At 31.3% G+C, this 19874-nt stretch overlaps 1 protein-coding gene across 2 annotated transcripts in view; it reads right to left on the bottom strand.

Annotated features, from left to right (window-relative positions):
- Nucleotides 1-19874, bottom strand: part of LOC132739566 (uncharacterized) — a 39698-nt gene that overhangs the window by 16731 nt on the left and 3093 nt on the right. The window contains exons 1-7 of one of the 2 annotated variants that reach the window (XM_060727280.1): nt 8622-8785; nt 7119-7161; nt 5549-6763; nt 5060-5140; nt 4626-4711; nt 3985-4056; nt 3657-3741 (exon numbers count right to left, since the gene is read on the bottom strand). In XM_060727280.1, coding sequence (XP_060583263.1) covers nt 3657-3741; nt 3985-4056; nt 4626-4711; nt 5060-5140; nt 5549-6763; nt 7119-7161; nt 8622-8654 — 1615 coding nt within the window. In that variant the 5' untranslated portion in view covers nt 8655-8785. Of the gene's footprint in view, nt 1-3656; nt 3742-3984; nt 4057-4625; nt 4712-5059; nt 5141-5548; nt 6764-7118; nt 7162-8621; nt 8786-18141; nt 18227-18472; nt 18545-19105; nt 19192-19561; nt 19643-19874 lie in introns of those variants that run through there. The other variant, XM_060727281.1, reaches the window with a different exon arrangement.

Genomic DNA, 19874 nt, shown 5'->3' with positions numbered 1-19874 from the left:
GCACACAAGATCTTTAGATTTCTTTCCACGCTAAATTGAAGTCTTAAAATTTGTGTCTGTACCAAAATATATTTGCTATTTTATAATGGGTCATTTGTGTCACATGCGTGATAGTCAAAAATCTATAAGTTTCATAAAGCAATACCAGTTATACTTGTACCGCAATCGTGAACGTCAAATCACGCATGTTTAGCTCTATACATAGATTTGAAATAAGTACATTTTGAATCTTCTTATTCTATGCAGTAAAACGTGTTTTATTTTGTTCAGAATGACTGACAACAATGAAAACTATGTGTGCTCTCAGTGCTCAGTTCAGGGTGATTGCGGTATAGCCACATGCTGTCAGAAGCTTTTGTCCGCCCTGTGAATCTCATGGGAGGGTTTGCGTCCGACCTATCATTTTTGGACGGGAAAGTTTATGTCAGGGAGGGCTTTTGTCCGTTTCCATATTTACTATTGGAGAGATTCTTTAGCAAATTTCAGTATATTGTACTGGTTTATTTCAAACATTTGATGTGAGAGTCATTTATCTGAAAAATGTATTTATTTCAGCAATGTGTTGGTCACGGCATTAAGCATATATATTTTTACTCAAAGGATTGGTCTAAATTTTGCAAATTTTCCATCAGTATTTCAAATATTGATAAAAACAATCAAAATGTATCATGCTTAATGGATATGCTTAAAAGATATTTCTTGAAAATTGATTTAAAGTGAAAATTTACTTGACGAAAAATAATTTTAAGTTCTAGAACAATGTATATTTTCTGTAATGTTAGCATGTGTCTAAAATTTACCAACACCGTCCATATGAATTATGATTCTTTATTGGTTTGTTATGACTAACGATACAAAAAGTAATCAACATAATTATCTATGGTATAACAGACCATGAGTTATTGTCATGTTTGTTTCTAAATCACAATAAAGTACAAACATTTAAATCAAACACATATCTAGCATGGTTACTTGTTTTTATTCGTAACATGTTTTACAGCAAAATTCGCATCTGTTAGCCTGAAATATTAAAAGAAATCCAATATAGCAGTGTTCAATATGTAGCAAAAACATAAAAATTGATTAAACACGGATTATATATCCGCGTAGATAATTAATAACCTCAGAATTAAAAGTTTTTTGGATTGAAGCAAATTGTTTCTTTATAAGGAAGATAATTTATATAGCAAAGGCATAAGAAACATTAACAGTCTGTTGTATATGATAACATCATTGACCAATTATATAAAATCTCAAACTTGGAATGATAGAAGTATTGGTAGGTAACTGAGCTTTTGTTTAAAAACCACCAACGTACCAATTATTTCTGACACGTGGATTGATGTACAATTGTCATTACAGAAATCAGAATGACAACAGTGCGAGCAGACGGGGGCGTGACGAGCTGACAATTCATTGGTTGACCTCTTCTTTGAACATGTCTGCATTTAAAATTTCACATATAAATATATTCTTATATATATTTATTTAGTTCAAGAAACAGATCGGTCACTTTCGATTTTAAATGAAATATATTGGAAAAGCTGTTCGTCATCTATTTCATTAAATTTATTGGTTTCTACACAGATAATTTCTGTACACACACATTCTTTCTAAACTAACTTTAACGAACGTCTGCGCTTGGAGGATATGCATATAGCTTTAATAATAACAATGTTTCCTGGAACTATAACATATGTTACCTTTAAATATAATGTATGTTACCTGTAACTATAACGTATGTTACCTGTATCTATAACGTATGTTATCTGAAACGATACTAAATGTATTCTGTAAATATAACATAATATCTAACCTATAACTATAACGTATGTTACCTACAACTATAACGTATGTTAACGTATGTTACCTGTAACTATAATGTATGTTACCTGTAACTATAACGTATGTTACCTGTATCTATAACGTATATTATCTGAAACGATACTAAATGTTTTCTGTAAATATAACATAATATCTAACCTATAACTATAACGTATGTTACCTATAACTATAACGTATGTTATCTGTAACTATAACGTATGTTACCTGTAACTATAACGTATGTTTCCTGTAACTATAACGTATGTTACCTGTAACTATAACGTATGTTATCTGTAAGTATAACGTATGTTACCTGAGAGTCTGCACAAGCTCTGATGTAGTGAGAGTCACTGTCGCCCCACTCGTACTTCTCTATCATGCAAACCTGTTTTACATTTGTATGTTTGTTAATCATCAACCATGCAAATCTTAATAAAATATAAACATTTGTTCAAAGACTTGCTTCTCTCTATAGTTATCTATTGAACATCTTTTACAATTGAACGAAATCTGCGATTTTGTTTCAGTGCGGTTATCTTTAGAATTTTGAGTCACGTGACTTTATATTACATTTGTAGTACATGTACTACGAATATAAATTTAAAGATTGTAAAAGTGAAATAGATTTTATATTATAGACAACATTCACCATTCATCAAATTAATCAAATTATGATTTAAAATTGACATTATTCATATTGAAAGAAGACAAAAAGAAAGAAAATATTAACCTGGTTTGATCGGCACAACTGTACAGTGTTACACGTCTCACTGTCTCCTAAATGAGAGCAGTCAAAACAAATTGGACCTCTTTGTCCTGGTGCCGGGAAACCTATAGTCAGAAAATTTACCACGTGTAATGTATTCTAAAAGCAGAACGAACTATAATAATTGTTACTCTGATACAAAAAACAAGGTTGACAAGCTTGTGATTCCAGATAATTTAAAATTTCACAATATATAAAGTTCTTTTTCTTAGATTATGTATTTTTATTTTTCATACAAACTAACGTTAAACTGATCCTGAATGTCAATGAAAATGCCACAAATTTTACAAATAAGAGTTATTTTCAAACATTAATATTAAACAGTATATTTTACTGTAATAAATATCATTCTGAGTGCATTTCCTTTGTTGCACAAAGGGAAGAACGTCAATGAAAATGCCACAAACACCTTTGTTTTATCATGGCTCACATATGAAAAATTTATTTTAGTATGCAAAATATTTCATGATATATTATTTTAATATTTTTATGCATGGTATGCTATTTTGTATTTTCAAAACATAAGCAGATGAAAAACGAATCGTGGTATGTTTAAAATAATATGTCCATAACATTTAAGAAAACGGGAGGAAATATGTACAAAGCATAAAATATGAAAATCATATAAACATTGACTATATAAATTATAGTAGTTTAAATATACTCGTATTTTATTTCTCAGAATATATATGCATGTTTCTATTTACAATATACACAAGACATTTCAAATATATACTTTAAAAAAGATTTGAATGAAAAACAAAGTGTCTTATTAATATTTTCTCCCTAGATATACATGCATATTAAACTATATTTATTATGTTTATAATTAGAGTTAAACAGATATACGTTCGTTCTTTTTAAAAGTCTTAATAAATGTTTTGTATCCGCAAAAATATATTAAAGTGAAAGTATCTTCTAGGTATGAATTATTGTTATGCATATCTTTACAATTATTTTTATCTTTCTAATCTGGCATTCTTACATTCTTACATACAACTGTTGTTAAACAGTAAACAATTCGCAGGATATTACAGATGTATCGCAGATGATTTATTTATCTTACCATCATCGCCACAACCAATGGTGTTACAGAAATTACCATCACAGCATTTGGTACATCCACCATTTCCATCACTCACGTTGCATTGCTGTTAATAATTTAATAAATTCAACAATTTACATCGTGATAGATACACTACAATTGAAAACATCACCCAATTTGCATTCGAATTGCGATTTAAAAAGTTTAAGTTCTTGCAAGAAGGGACCTAATTGAGCGAAGTTGTAAAATTTTCTTTCCATTGATCCTTGTATTTATGATAGATACAGTTTATTATATTATTAAAACATAGCTATAACGTAAAACCAAATAGCTGCAAAAAATATATTACCTTGGGGTGTACACAGCCTGACCTGTACAGACGGACATCAAAGCTTCGTGTGTAGCTTTGGACATAACAAACCTTAAATATATTTTATCTATAGTACAAACACATTTAAAATAGTTCAAATCATATTTAATGACATACATTAGATTCTTCCTAAAAATGAATTTCGTATTTCTGCTGACCGATATGATGGTATGGAGCAAATATGTAACCTTAATGCAAATGCTAACAGAACGTCCCGCTGACTATAAAAAGCTTAAAAGCTTGTGAAATGAAACCAATAATTCCTACCTCCAATTGCATTTATACTTCTGCTTTTATTATTGTCTTCTGTATGTTTTATTTCACTCTCTGTATGAGAACAACTATGGTAAGGATATACTAAACCTATCTGTTAAAGGTTTCTTTATTCCACCTGAACGTTTCACAGTATCTTGCTTTTCATTTTTTATAGATTTTGAAATGTTAGAAGTAACTTTACTTAAATATGTAAAATGTATTGCAATATAAGAAAAATCTTTTTTAAATTTAGGATAAATGATAAATTTTGAAAATAACAGATAAATACACTTTTATTTCTTGGTACTTAAATCTATTAAAGCTTGTAGAACGGGCAACCTTTCTTATTATAGAAACCAGATTACCTCAACTTCATCCGGGCATTTTGTAACTTTGTCGCAATACTTCAGATGTGCCATGCCGTCACATTGAAAACACCATTTACCATTTCCTTCAGATTTAACAGAAATCGTTTTCGGCAATCAAACTTAGGTTATTTTACAATTGTTGATAACAAAACAATTTGATATCCTTTATAAGAAATATGAAATCAATTCTGACCAATATTCAGATTTCCGTACCTGCCAGATGTTTGAGTAAAGTCAAGATTTAAACGTCTAATGATACAGATTACCAAACACTCTACTAATAAAAGTGTCTGGCAATCCAGTTGTTAAACACACTTCTTTTTCATACAGGAAAAAATCCATAATATGAAATATAATATCTTTAATGCTTTAATAAATATATACTCATCATTTTGCATTAGAACTTCTTAACATTCAAGAAAAAATCTCACCAGCAGTTTGAACTGTTTGTGTTGAGTAATTAGGTTGAGCAGTTGAGACAGTAGACATCGAGGGATTCTGACCAGTACAATCTGACGACAAAACAATGAAAATGATTACAAAATAAACAAATGATAGAAATCACATTATTAAATCTTGTAAAAATATTGCAGGAAAAGAAAAATTGTACTGAATTTAGGGTAACTGATTGACTGAGAAAACAACACATTTTTCTTTCTGAGTATTTAAATCTATAAAAGCATGTAGAACCCTGACCAGCAGAAAGGTCTCGATTTCTTATTTAAAAAATATTGTTCACGAATTCCTTTCGGAAAAAGTATTAAACTTATTGCTAATAAAAGAATACTTTAAAAACCAACCATATGTCTTGTTTATTATAATGATTTCATTACATATGCTGATAGCAAATGGAGACATCAACGTTATAGGAATGAAAATGCGCATTCTAGTTGTCCGTCCTGGAAAAAAGTGATAAATACCGTTTGCAATCAGTGATAGTTGAAGAGGATATCCATATGCTATAGCAGTATCGGGACGTCCGTATATCACAGCCCCAAACTTCAATCCTCCACTGTGATATAAATGATAATACGTGTTATATGTTATGTTGACGAATATTGTTACGTATTGATCCATTGGTGAAGAAACATTTACTCTCTTTGCGTTGTTAAAATACGACATAGAATGCCCATTTAGTATAAGTCCGCTAACATTGTTCTTGTTTATTGTTATGGCTAAAGTATCGCCTGAGGTATAAACATTTTGAGAAACAAATTTGTAAGAGTTCTGATACTGTAATATGCCTTGGGCAGTTGACATGTAAGGATCCCCAGCCATATTATCTCCATCATGCCCATATTGCATGACACTAATAGGTTTGTTTGCTATAACAACAACTGAGTCAGTAGCAAACAATATCTCCTCCATTGATCCTTTTGACAAATAAACAGCATAATGTTTCGTGTTGTTGTGATACTGTATTTCCGTATTGTCATGAATAGCAAAAAACCGCAGGATGAAATATAGACGTGGATATATAGGTGGAACTATAAACTTTGTTGTCCAATATTTTGTTGGGACCATCTGTTCAGTCAGGTATTGAATACTTCCTATTCCAACGGGGACTTCTGCATATGCTGACCCTGAGATAACAGCAACTGGTTTGGAAGAAACAACGACGCTTCCACTTATATCACGATTCGCTTTGAACTGATAACTCTCGAATTTTTGCAATTGAAATGTTACATTAGAACCTTGATAACCATTAAGCATTGTAGATATAGAAACACTTGTTTCGCTCTCAATCCCAACAACTAGAATTTCACTGTTGTCTGAACTGTATGGTTTGTATGATAAAGCAACATAGTGTGTACCAAGAGCGGTCAATGGTAGAGCAAGGAACCCTTCATAAAAATCGCTATAACCAGCGAGGATGCGTACTGATACATTCACATCAGATATGACTTCAATTCCTTTAAATTGTTTTCCTTCTTCAAACTGAATTTGAGTTGCATTTACAACAAATATGGTAAAATTTGAGACGTTTATGACTTTATCCAAATTTGAAAACGGTGCAGTTATCTGGACGTGTGCGTGTACTTGTTCAGTAGGAGTGATGTGTAAGCGTAAATATAGACTTTTGTAAATGCTGCCAAAACCGATGATACCGAACATAAACCGTTTTCCAACAGAAGCTGAAATTTATATATTTTGACATTTATGTGATATCTATTTTAATTGTGATACACTATTGTGAATATTTTGAAATTGAAAGGAAGGACACCTCTGTTTGTCTTTTTTTCTAGAAAATTAATATTAAATCTCAGAATTAGCTCGTCACGGAATCTTGTTTCATCTTCAACTTTCAACATGTTTTATAACTAATTTGATAAAAGAAATAAAAAGACTGGACGTGTTAAATCAATTATTATTTTAGTGCGGTGGGGTATATCTAAACAACCAGATATATTTGTGCAGATTTAAACAAGGCATCTTAAATTAAATTTTAAGATTAAAATATCTCTTCTTTAGCAAATCAAACCTGCTTACATGCACTGCATTGCTGGCTTGTTGAAGTAGCACATTTAGCGATCTGTAAATGTATCAATATGAAATAAGCTAAGCTATTGGCTAAAGTAGTTTGAAATAGATATAAAGTCAGCATTCTATCGGCCTACTATTGTATCTATAACACAAGAACAATTGATATTTATTTTGGTTTTTTCAAACAATCGAATTACATGAAAACAAACTACAATCAGTGCAAAATAGATATGAAAGAAAGTCAAGGCAAAATAGGTTGTTTTAGTGCAACCAATACATTTTCAAGCATTTTTATGGAGACCCCGATCCCCAAGTGTAGCCTCTCAGTCCGAATAAACACTAAGGGACTTTTAATATATAAGATGAAAATACAAAATAAATCAGAGCATGTGACTCCAGGAAGTTACATCATGTGCAAGGCACGTTGGTTTTGAATAAAATAGGAGGTAGTGACAAAGTATGATATGTGTCCAGTGCATACATAGCTTTGTCTCTCTTTCCTGCATTAAATAGTTGACATTATGAAAAATAGAACATTTCGCCAGAAAAGGCAATGGGCACGTAACTGCTTAAAACATGTGCTTACGTTGGAAGTCAATTATTTTGCCGCAATATCATGGAAAATATAACGTTTTTAAATGGACATAGCCGTGTTCAAATTACGTCATTGATTTGATAACGTGACTTCCTGTATTATGCAATATACATGATTCAATATGGGAATATGTCACACAGGACATAAATATCTAATCATCGAAAGTAAAAGGTGCTGCCATTGCAATAACGTTTTATTACAATTATTTGATCGTTGAAAGGATATCATGGAATGGTTAAATAAAATACACATAAAAGGAAAAATGAATTTAGCATTTCCATTACCATTATCAAGCACGAATCATAGGCCTACACACAATTAGTAATAATTGCACCATTTGATAAGGTAAAAATAACACATTTGTACAATCTAGCGATTTGATCCAAACATATGTTAAATACATCGATTGCACGTTAAGTTAAAGATATAAAGTTACTTAAAGGCACATTATTCATCAGAAATGAATAAATCCTACATTCTGTATAAAGGGCAAAAATGATTTTAATGGTATTATAATAATGAAATTAGAACATATGTGATGCTTATAACGTGATGACAATATCGTTGAATATGAAACAATTTGTGATAATAAAGGTAGCAACATGTAAAAAAGGTATTTGACTTCCTTACAAAATTAACAATTTTATGTTACTGTACTAAATACCAGAGGACAAAAGATGACTCATGTAAAATGGCTAATGGGTAACTTTTTAAAGACTTTAAAAAGACATAGGCCTAAATAGGTTTTGAAAAAAGTAAATGATAAAAGTTTTAGGCTAAATGGAAGAAAAAAAGAGAAAGTATCTAACTTAAGAAAATATGAAAATGAATTTCTCATTTAATTTAAATTATTTCTAATGGTTTTGCTAATTAATGATACCATTGATAGAATATTACAATGTTTAATTACGTACCAATATCAAAAAGAAACAAAGAATCCCTTTCATCTTTTCTGTCCCTCTTTTGGTTGTCTATGGAATAGCTTACACAATGCGACTGTAAAGGGCAATATCTTTCACCAATAAATTAAATTAAGTCAACTGTTCCTATCATATACGGGTCCTTATCAATGAACTATATTTGTTTTATTCATAGTATAAACCAATGAACTTTTACGTAGAAAACCGTCGCTCCTCTTTTGTCTAAACCTTATCATTTTAACTCGTTTATTTTAACTTTGATATTACAAATTGTAACGTAGTTTTCTATCCCCTTCAACTTATTCATAAGTAACTTTGGTATGTGGCCGCTTAAACAATATTTGCAGTCCCGCATCGAATGCAATGTGAGATTTTCATATGGAGAACACAAGAATGGGTATTGGATCCCTTACACCAATAATCGATCTGAAGACTAAGTCTAAATAGAGACATAAAGAATCAGGTATGTGACTAAAATTTAATGTCACGAGTATAATTGTTTAGATGTTGACAATTTATTCTATTAACAGGCAAGGCCTTTTCAAAATGTAGCATAATGTAATGATTCATTGGTAATGCTCACTATTATAATATTTATTTCTAAACAGCTTGTGACTTTCTGAAGGGGAAAACTATAGCACAATTAACCAGTAAAATGGGAGAAACTAAAATCAAACACCAATAACAGATAATGAAACATAGCCACTTATTTGATTAAACTTTCAATCTAGCTTGCTTGGTACATAGCATGGTCATCTATAATCTTTCTTCTAATCCATTACATAAACATAAAACTTTATCAACAAGCTGATCTGAAATAGCTGTTTTTAAGTAACTGTTCGTTTGGTAAACGTGCACAGGGCATTTCATTGGAAAATAGCGCAATTTAATAAAAATTGGCATTTTTGGCTTCGGGAAACAACCTATATTTGACTATAACATAAAGAAGAAAATTACTAGTGTCACGGGTCGTTCATTTCTATTCAAACAATTCCATTTTTAAAAACTGTATCAGTACGTCCAGTCGCTTTTACATTGTATTAAGGAGATTTCAGAAAACATTTATGTTGGTTATTGATATTTTCTTTCCTACGACCTTGCTTTCTGTACATCAGTTTGTCTTTATTCTCTCACGAGTTTAGATGTACAGCATTAGAGTTATATTCTTTATGTTCCCTACAAACAGATTATTTTCCCAGAAATATAATTCATTTATCACTGAGAAATTTTCTCCACATATTGAGATGCTGTGGTAAGATATTTTCCATTTCGTCATGTAAATTTGGATTTTTCATAATTGTCTCTTAGATTGTAATAAGTTGCTTCTTTCGACCTCTTTTCGGGCCCCGTCTATTGCTGTAATCATATAGGTCATGAGAAGTAACATAGTACAAAGATCTTTAACCTAACTTTATCATGTGAAAGTTTCGTGTTTTAATCGTTGTTTGTGTGCAAGATACGACGCTAAAATAAATTTATGTTTGTCTGTAAAGTAGTCCAAATCCAGCATTTTCAACGTCTTTGATTAAAATGCTGTTTACGATATAAAAATATGTTTAATATACACATACTGATTTACGTGGGTTTTTTTATTTTGAATTCAGAAGCATAATGTTTGGGAAACGGACAAAGCACCCCCCCCCCACCCCTAACAAAAGCCTCGTCCCCCGTCCAAAAATGACAAGGCTGACAAACCCTTCGTGAAAATGACAGGGTTGACAAAAGCCATTTTGCAGGGTTGAAATCTATGTCACTTATATTTGATTTATCGGTCAAATGCTACAGTAAAACTGGGACTTTTACAAAAGTTACCGTTTTCAGAGGTTTTATACAAATGCATTTATTGATCATTATGATGTGTATTTACTGTTTAAAACTTTAAAAGGCGTAAGACATCACGGGGGAGGAAGTGTTACACGAAGGATGGAGTTCTTATGATAACTTGTTCAGGAGTTCTTGTGATAACTGTCACGGAGTTCGTTAAAAACGGTTATTTTCATCGTTCAAAAATGAGTTTAGGTGCATAATTAAACTTTAATGATTAAGCTTGTCTTACATCTTGTATTATATGTCAAAAACTAATTCACAGGCTATTTTTATTTTTTAATCGCCTCTTGCTTCAAATCTGGAAGGTTTGAGTAAAATTTTCAAATTATTTGCCAATTCACAAGTATTGACCTGTTTATTTCTGGTCTTCATCATTGCCATACATAACAACCTAATTATAATGCAAAATTGCAAACATAAATCACCGGCTAACAGATTTATACCCGATTTTTCAAATGTCCCGGAGTTCTTGTGATAACTCTGAAGATGTCACAGAGTTCTTATGATAACTTTTCTTATTGCCAGTGTGTTTCTTGCGCTAAATCACGGTACGTTTTAGCGTTTTTTATTATTCAATGAGATTGTGAATCATTATGAAATGTAGTACGCTCATCCTTTGCGCAAAGAATAGGATATATAATGTTGGTTTTGAGTGAATTTTAGTTCAAGAGATATTATTTCTTACCCCCGTTTCTTTTTCATAGTATTTTTTTGACGCAGATTTCGTAGACTGGAAAAAAGAATTAATGTACTGGTTTCCTAGCAGTTTCCGGCCCCTAGCAGTTTTATGATCCTTTATCATTTTCATCCAGGCATACAGTCTATTTTTTCTCAGTTAAGCATCTTTGTTACTGCATCAATCAGAGAAACATTTGTTTTCTGTGTAATGCAGCAGTTTTGATAGTACAGCGATTAATATGTTTCAAAGTTTTGTCTGTTGTTTTAAGTTACATTAGAGAACTTGCAACACTTACAAGCAACACCTGGGGAATTCTAGTTTGAATGCCCATTCTAGGTAAATCTGGAACCTGGAGGGACAGTTCATATTAGCCTATCACCTATTTATCCTTTGCAGACACTTAAGACCAACGTTTAATCCACATTTTTTTGCAAAGGATGATCGTACTGCATAACGTAATTGTACGATAATAAACGCCAAAACGTGCCTTGATTTAGCGCAAGAAACACACTGGCATTAACAAAAGTTATCATAAGAACTCTGTGACATCTTCAGAGTTATCACAAGAACTCCGGTACATTTGAAAAATCGGGTATATATCTGTTAGCCGGTGCTTTATGTTTTCAATTTTGCATTATAATTAGGTAATTATGTATGGCAAGGATAAAGACCAGAAATAAACCGGTCAAAACTTGTGAATTGGCAAGTAATTTGGAAATTTTACTCAAAACTACCAGATTTGAAGCAAGAGTCGATGAAAAATAGCCCGTGAATTAGTTTTTGACACATAATACAAGATGTAAGACAAGCTTAATCATTAAAGTTTAATTAAGCACCTAAAAACTCATTTTTGAACGATGAAAATAACCATTTTGACGAGTGTTTTTGTAGTATATACAGATGTTTTCCGACAACTCCGTGACAGTTATCACAAGAACTCCTGAACAAGTTATCATAAGAACTCCATCCTTCGTGTAACACTTCCTCCCCCGTGAGACATAGCTATATAGATAATGCAGGTGACCGTTTATTGGTAAATGAACATGTCAACTTTTGGTATGGTGTTTTAATTTATATATTTTTCTATGACATTCTCGTTGAAATATTTAAACAATATAGAACAATATCTCGTCTCGAAGAATACCAAACATTTAATCTTTGACCTGAAATCCTTTTCGGTCTTATCTGGTAACGGAAACATACTTTGTCTGACATGGCACATTTTTATACTGATAATTGTGTCAGTTTTCACACTTAATATAAGAGCATCTTGGTCAGTCCATTTATGCTATACGTTTGCACAGTCAGTAAAGAATTTGCAAAGAAATAATTATAGAAAATACTTTTTTGAAAGTAATATGCATGTAAAAAGAGATATATTCCATATGTATGTCTTTAGTTTGTTTAATTGCCACTTGTGAAAATACTTTTTTTAAAGCTAATTCGATGATAAAAAAGATCGTTTATTATGTATTTAAATACTGGACTTTCTTCGATATAACATCGAATATCTAGATCTGTTTTTTCATATTGGTAGACTCAATTTTAGACAAATATCTCATACAAAGTCCTGAAGACTAGAGCTAACAATAATAAGAGAGAAAAAACCAACGTTAGAAAAAAAATCCTGAATGAACGTTCCTTTAATTAATTGATAACATACATAAGTTACACCATGCTCTTTTTCGCGAAATCGGGCGGAAGTAAATTAGACTATCCAAATCGACAAAACACCATTTTAAAAGTTTGTACATATATTTGACGTGAAAAAATACATGTTTCAGTGCAGCACAACCACGTGACCGTGACGTCGTTTTCCGCATCATTTTCAAGACAAATATCGCTCAGTTCGAAAGAGAGAAAATGGCCGTTAGTATTTTGTTTCTGCACCATTTTCTGTGGGATATGTGCCAGTCTCCGGGGTAAAATATTAGCTTTAACACGGAACATTGGATCTCCTTTAGTAGATAAGCCGTGTTATCAAACACTTTGTAAATCATTGAAAGATGTTTATATATGAGAGATTATGACTTCCTTTCTCTTTTCATTGTCATGTTAACCATCTTAACCAATTTTTATTACATATACGATATCGTATGCACACAAGATCTTTAAATTTCTTTCCACGCTAAATGTTACTTTTAAAGTCTTAAAATTTGCGTCGGTACCAAAATTTTTTTGCTATTTCATGCATGATTGTGAAAAATCTATAAGTTTCATCAAGCAATACCAGTTATGCTTGTACCGCAATCGTGTCAAATAACGCATGTTTAGCTCTATACATAGATTTGAAACAGGTACGTTTTGAATCTTCTTATTCTATGCAGTAAAACGTGTTTTATTTTGTTCAGAATGGCTGACAACAATGAAAACTATGTGTGCTCTCAGTGGTCAGTTCAGGGTGATTGTGGTATAGCCACATGCTGACACATAATAAAAATTATATCATCTTCTGTGTGAATCCTGCGGCGTGACAGCTGGAACTTTCTGGTTTCATGTTTCAAAGGGTACCGTTTGTGGCGCTTACCTAGCGTGAGGTCCGGCTTTGGTTTTGACATGATCTATCAAAGTCATTACTCTGTATGTCAACTTCAATATACTTGGTTCTGAAGCAAACTGAAATTACTATTAACAAATTATGACAAAGCCAAAAGCAGCATTGGGGTCACTTTGGCGTTACTCACTGCGCATGCGCAAGATTATTTTGGATTATAGTTTGAATGGCATTACGCAATCTATTGTTGGTTAGATACGTAATCAAGTAGTGTGTATTATATAATTAATCTTATTAGACACGTTTTATAACAAGGCTTTTACAACACTTGCTACTTTATGCAGGTACAAAATGATGGTTTTTCCCGAGAGAGGATTGAGTCATAGTACCTAGCCTTCAACACAAGCTTGAATGAGGACAAACCCGTCTTTGTCCTTGAGTTTCAGTGTGAGCGATGGCGTATGTAGTGGATTTGACGCAAATCTATCTTTATGTTTTGACGGTAGTTCACCGTCCGGATGACCCGGTTTTTCTGGAGGAATCAATTTCCTTAGCAAGCAAGGCTCAATACCAAAGCGTGAGGCATTGTTTGTCCCTGTTTTTGTAGTCATGTCAATGTCAACGGCAACAGATGATCTCGCTTTCAATATTTTATTGTGTTTCTTTGATGATTCAGAGTAAACTGCAGGGACTATGTGTGTATGTGTTAGCATCAAGGATTAACAGGCCAGGCTAGTCAAATTGTCAAAGGTTTTTGTCCGCCCTATGATTCTCATGAGAGGGTTTTCGTCCGACCTGTCATTTTTGGACGGGAAAGTTTATGTCCGGGAGGGCTTTTACCCGTTTCCATATTAAATATTGGAGAGCTTCTTTAGCAAATTTCAGTATATTGTACTGGTTTATTTCAAACATTCGATGTTAGAGTCATTTATCTGAAAAATTTACTTATTTCAGCAATCAGTTGGTCACGGCATAAAGCATATATAATTTTAAGGATTGGTCTAATTTTGAACATTTTCCATCAGTTTTTCAAATATTGATAAAAACAATCAAACTGTATCATTGGATATGCTTTTCTTGAAAATTGATTTAAAGTGAAAATTTACATGATGAAAAATAATTCTAAGTTCTAGAACAATTTATATTTTCTGTAATGTTAGCATGTAACTAGAACTTATCAACACCGTCCATATGAATTACAATTTTTTATTGGTTTGTTGTCACTAATTATACAAAATACAATCAACATGATTATCTTATCTGTCGTATTACATACCAAGAATTATGGTCATATTTTTTCGAAAGAACAATAAAGTACAAACATTTAAATCAATATTAAACAAATATTTAGCATGATTACTTTTATTATTTGTGACATGTTTTACAACAAAATTTACATCTTTTTTTCTTTAGCCTGAAATATTAAAAGAAATGCAATATATCAGTGTTCAATGTGTAGTAAAACAGAAAGATATATTAAACACGGATGATATCCGCGTAGATGATAAGTTATCTTAGAATTCAACGTTTTGGACGAATGGGAAGCAATTGTTTCTTTATAAGAAAGATAATTTGTATAGCAAAGACATAAGAAACATTAACAGACTGTTGTTAAAACAATTAATACAAATATATATGATAACAACATTGATCAATTATACACACTTTTCAATTTTGGAAAGACAAAAATATTAATAGGTAACTGAACTTTTGTTTAAAACCACCAACGTACCAATTATTTCAGACACTTCGTGGATTGATGTACAGTTGTCATTACAGAAATCAGAATGACAACAGCGCGAGCAGACGGGGGCGTGACGAGCTGACATTTCATTGGTTGACCTCTTCTTTAAACATGTCTGCATTTAAAATTTCACATTTAAATATATTCTCAATATTCTCAAATATTTCATTTGTGTTTTTTCAAAAAATGGCAGGAGGAACATAAATATAACTTGAAATATTGGTGACTATATTTAGCACATATTAGATATAATAGTTTATAGCAAAATTCTAATATATCTTTAAAAACAAGAATGACATAGGGGGAAGCCAGCCAACGGGATGTTCTTTGTTGGAATCTTAAAGTGCTGAGTTTGCTCACCAAAAGTGATTGGTTATTTAGTTCAAGAAACAGATCGGTCACTTTCGACTTTAAATGAAATATATTGGAAAAGCTGTACGTCATCTATCTTATTAAATTTATTGGTTTCTACACGCATAATTTCTGTACACACACTTTCTTTCTAAACTAACTTTAACGAACGTCTGCGCTTTGAGGATATACATATAGTAATAACAATGTTTCCTGGAACTATAACGTATGTTACCTTTAAATATAACGTATGTTATCTGAAACTATAACGTATGTTACCTGTATCTATAACGTATGTTATCTGAAACGAAACTACATGTTTTCTATAAATATAACATAATATCTAACCTATAACTATAACGTATGTTACCGGTAACTATAACGTATGTTATCTGAAAGTATAATGTATGTTATCTGTAATTATAACGTATGTTACCTATAACTATAACGTATGTTACCTGTAACTATAACGTATGTTACCTGAAGCTATAAAGTATAATACCTGAGAGTCTGCACACGCTCTGATATAGTGAGAGTCACTGTCACCCCACTCGTACTTCTCTATCATGCAAACCTGTTATATATTTGTATGTTTGTTTATCATTAAACATGCAAAGCTTAGTAAAATATAAATATTTGTGAAACGACTTGTTTCACTCTATATTTCTGTCTCTAATGAACACCTTTTACAATGCAACGGAATTTGCGAGTTTCAAATTATTACTGAAATGTTTCAGTGCTGTTATTTCATCAAACCTGTTTCTAGAATGTTGTGTCACCTGACTTTAAACCAATCATGATATAGCACAGGCTGAGTATTTCCCAGTGTTACTTAAATGAACGTGCACCAAACTCAATGTTACATCACTAACGATAGATAGAAATTACAGTGTAAGTAAACACTATTTGAACACTATTTGATAACTTACAATTACGGGTTTTGATAGCATGCTATAGTGCTAGTATATTGTAAATAAAAGTCAAAAACCTGTTGTTGTTTTTTTATTAATCACATCATATTTTAAACTAAAGAGATGCTCTTAAATACAAGATAGATTATTTTAAAAATAGATTGAAAAGTATGAATATTTTATCATTTGTAACTGATTTTCAATGAATGAAGTATAATCCGTTCGAACAGGCTTGATATTCTATTTACATGCTGTATTTTAAAATATTAATATACATTTAAAAACAGATACTATGAATCCATGACATGTTTAATTCAGATATTACTGCCAATATGAACTAAAGATTTGTTAAAGTTAAAAATACTTTATAGACAACAGTCATCATTCATTGTTTGGAAAATATGATTAATTCACACATTATTCCTTGTGAGAGAAGATAAAAAGAAGTTAATTACTAACCTGGTTTGATCGGCACAACTGTACTGTGTTACACGTCTCACTGTCTCCTAAATGAGTACAGTCAAAACAAATTGGACCTCTTTGTCCTCGTGCTGGGAAACCTATAGTCAAAAATTAAACACGTTAAGTGTACTCTACAAGCAGAATTATATTAACTATAAAAATTTTTACCCTGATACAAAAACAAAGTTGACGAACATTGTGTTACCAGATAATTTACAAGTTCACAATATGTAAGTGTTATGTCTTTTTCTTAGAATATATATTTTTCATATACGATTCATATTCCTCCAAACTTACATATTAACTGACTGACTGACTGACTGACTGACTGACTAACTAACTGATCCTCAAAGTCAATGAAAATGCCTCAAAGTTTTACAAATAAGAGTTATTTTCAAACATTAATATTAAACAATATATTTTGCTGTAATAAGTATCATTATTAGCCATTTCCCTTAGATGCACTTTTATTGTTTTACCATTGCTTACATATGAACAAACTGGTTTTTATATGCAAAATATTTCTTTATATATTCTTTTAATATTATTTATGCATATTCTTTTTTTTAAAAATATTCTTAAAAAATAGGATTGGAATGGAAAACAAATGTGTTATGAAATTCTTCTCCTTAAATATGTCAAACTACATTTATGACCAGAGACTCTAACAATGAATGTTAAATTATGAAGAAAAAAAAATAACACAACAGAAACACATTCGTTCTTTTTAAAAGTCTTAATAAATGTTTTTTATCCGCAAAAATATATTAAAGTGAAAGCATCGTCTATGTATGAATTAATGTTATATCTTTACAATTATTTAATCTCTCTAATCTGGCATTCTTACAACATAAAACTGTTGTTTAACAATAAACAATTCGCAACATTTCCACATATATATATGTCTATTAAGCTCCATGGTATTTCCTATTGTCATCATATGACCGACAAACAAAACATATAAAACCAAACCAATTACATTTTTAAACATGTTATTGTATATCATATTTCAACATTTGACATTCTAGATGAATTATTTATCTTACCATCATCGCCACATCCAATGGTGTTACAGAAATTTCCGTTACAACATTTGGTACATCCACCATTTCCATCACTCACGTTACATTGCTGTGAAACACATTATAGATACAACAATTTGCATCGTGTTCAAATATTCTTACAATTAAAAACACCACCCATTTTGCATTCGATTTAAAAACCTTTAAACTGATGCATAAGAAGTCACTAAATTTTGCGAAATTATAACTTTTCTTTCATTTGATGCTTGAATGTATGATAGATAAGGTTTATTATATCATTAAAACATGACTATAAAGAAATACCAAATAGCTTTGAATAATAAAAAAATATTACCTTGGGGTGTACACAACCAGACCTGTACAGACGGACATGAAGGCTTCGTGTGTAGCTTTGGACATAACAAACCTTAAATATATATATTATTCTATATTTGAAGCACAGTATACATCAAATTCAAGTACATACATTAAATTACTACGTAAAATGAGTTCTTATTTCGTATTTCTACTGACCGCTATGACAGTATGGAACAAAAATGACAACCTTAAAGCAAAGGATAACAGAGCGCTTTTGTTGGCTATGAAAGCTTAAAAGCTTGTATAATGAAACCAATAATTCCTACCCCCATGACAGAAAAAGATTGCATTTATGCTGCTGCTGTTGTAATTTTCTTTCTGTATGTTTGTCTGGATATTTATTTCACTTTCTGTCTGAGAACAACTTTGGTTATAATATCATAAACCTACTACTATACATGTATATGTTAAAGGTTTCTTTATACCAACTCAACGTTTCACAGTATCTTGCTATTCAATTTTATGGATTTTGAAATGTTAGTAACTTAGGATAACTAGGATAACTGATAAAAATTGAGAATAAAAGATGAAACGTTTTTATTTCTGAGTACTAAAATTTATAAAAGCTTGTATGTCCCTGTATCCTTTCTTATCATAGAAACCAGATTACCTCAGCTTCATCCAGGCATTTTGAAACTTCGTCGCAATACTTCAGATGTGCCATGCCGTCACATTGAAAACACCATTTTCCATTTCCTTTAGATTTAATGGAAATTGTTTATGGCTAAGTAAAGGCAATCAAATTTTAGTTATTTTACAATTGTTGATAACAAAACAATTTGATATCCTTCATAAGAAATATGAAGTCCATAATGTTTCTTCGTATCTTAAACCAAACAACTAGTCTATATAATCCGGACGGCCGCAAGACAAGATTTTTAAAAACGCCTAGGCAAACACCACAATTGAACTTGTCTGGCAATTTCGTTATTAAACACGATTTTGGTTCATATAGGAAAAGCTAAAGTATAAATATAACATCTTTAATGTTTAGATAGGTGCATAAGACACAATACCCCATTTGTATTGACATTCTCTACACAATAAAGATAGAAAATAAGCTCACCGTTTTGAATAGTTTGTGTTGAGTAATAAGGTTGAGCAGTTGAGAAAGAACTAGTCGTCAAGGGATTCTGAACAGTACATTCTGACGAAAAAAACAGTAAAAATATAGTGTAGAAAACAAATGATAGATATTTCTTTACTCAAATGTGTATAATGTATTACATGACAAGAAAATTTAATCTTATACTATAACTGTTCCATTTAATTGAACGATAAACATCTTTTTTTTACATTATTGAGAACTTAAATCAACAAAAGCGTTTGGCATGAGAAAAGAATTCCCTGACCTACAAAAACCCAAGCGTCACGATTGT

The sequence above is a fragment of the Ruditapes philippinarum genome, unplaced genomic scaffold (genome assembly GCF_026571515.1).
Source record: "Ruditapes philippinarum isolate M1 unplaced genomic scaffold, ASM2657151v2 ctg3695_1_1_1_1, whole genome shotgun sequence".
Taxonomy (NCBI): Eukaryota; Metazoa; Mollusca; class Bivalvia; order Venerida; family Veneridae; genus Ruditapes; species Ruditapes philippinarum.
The sequence above is the reverse complement of the archived record's forward strand: the minus strand, read 5'-3'. Positions and strand labels throughout refer to the sequence as shown.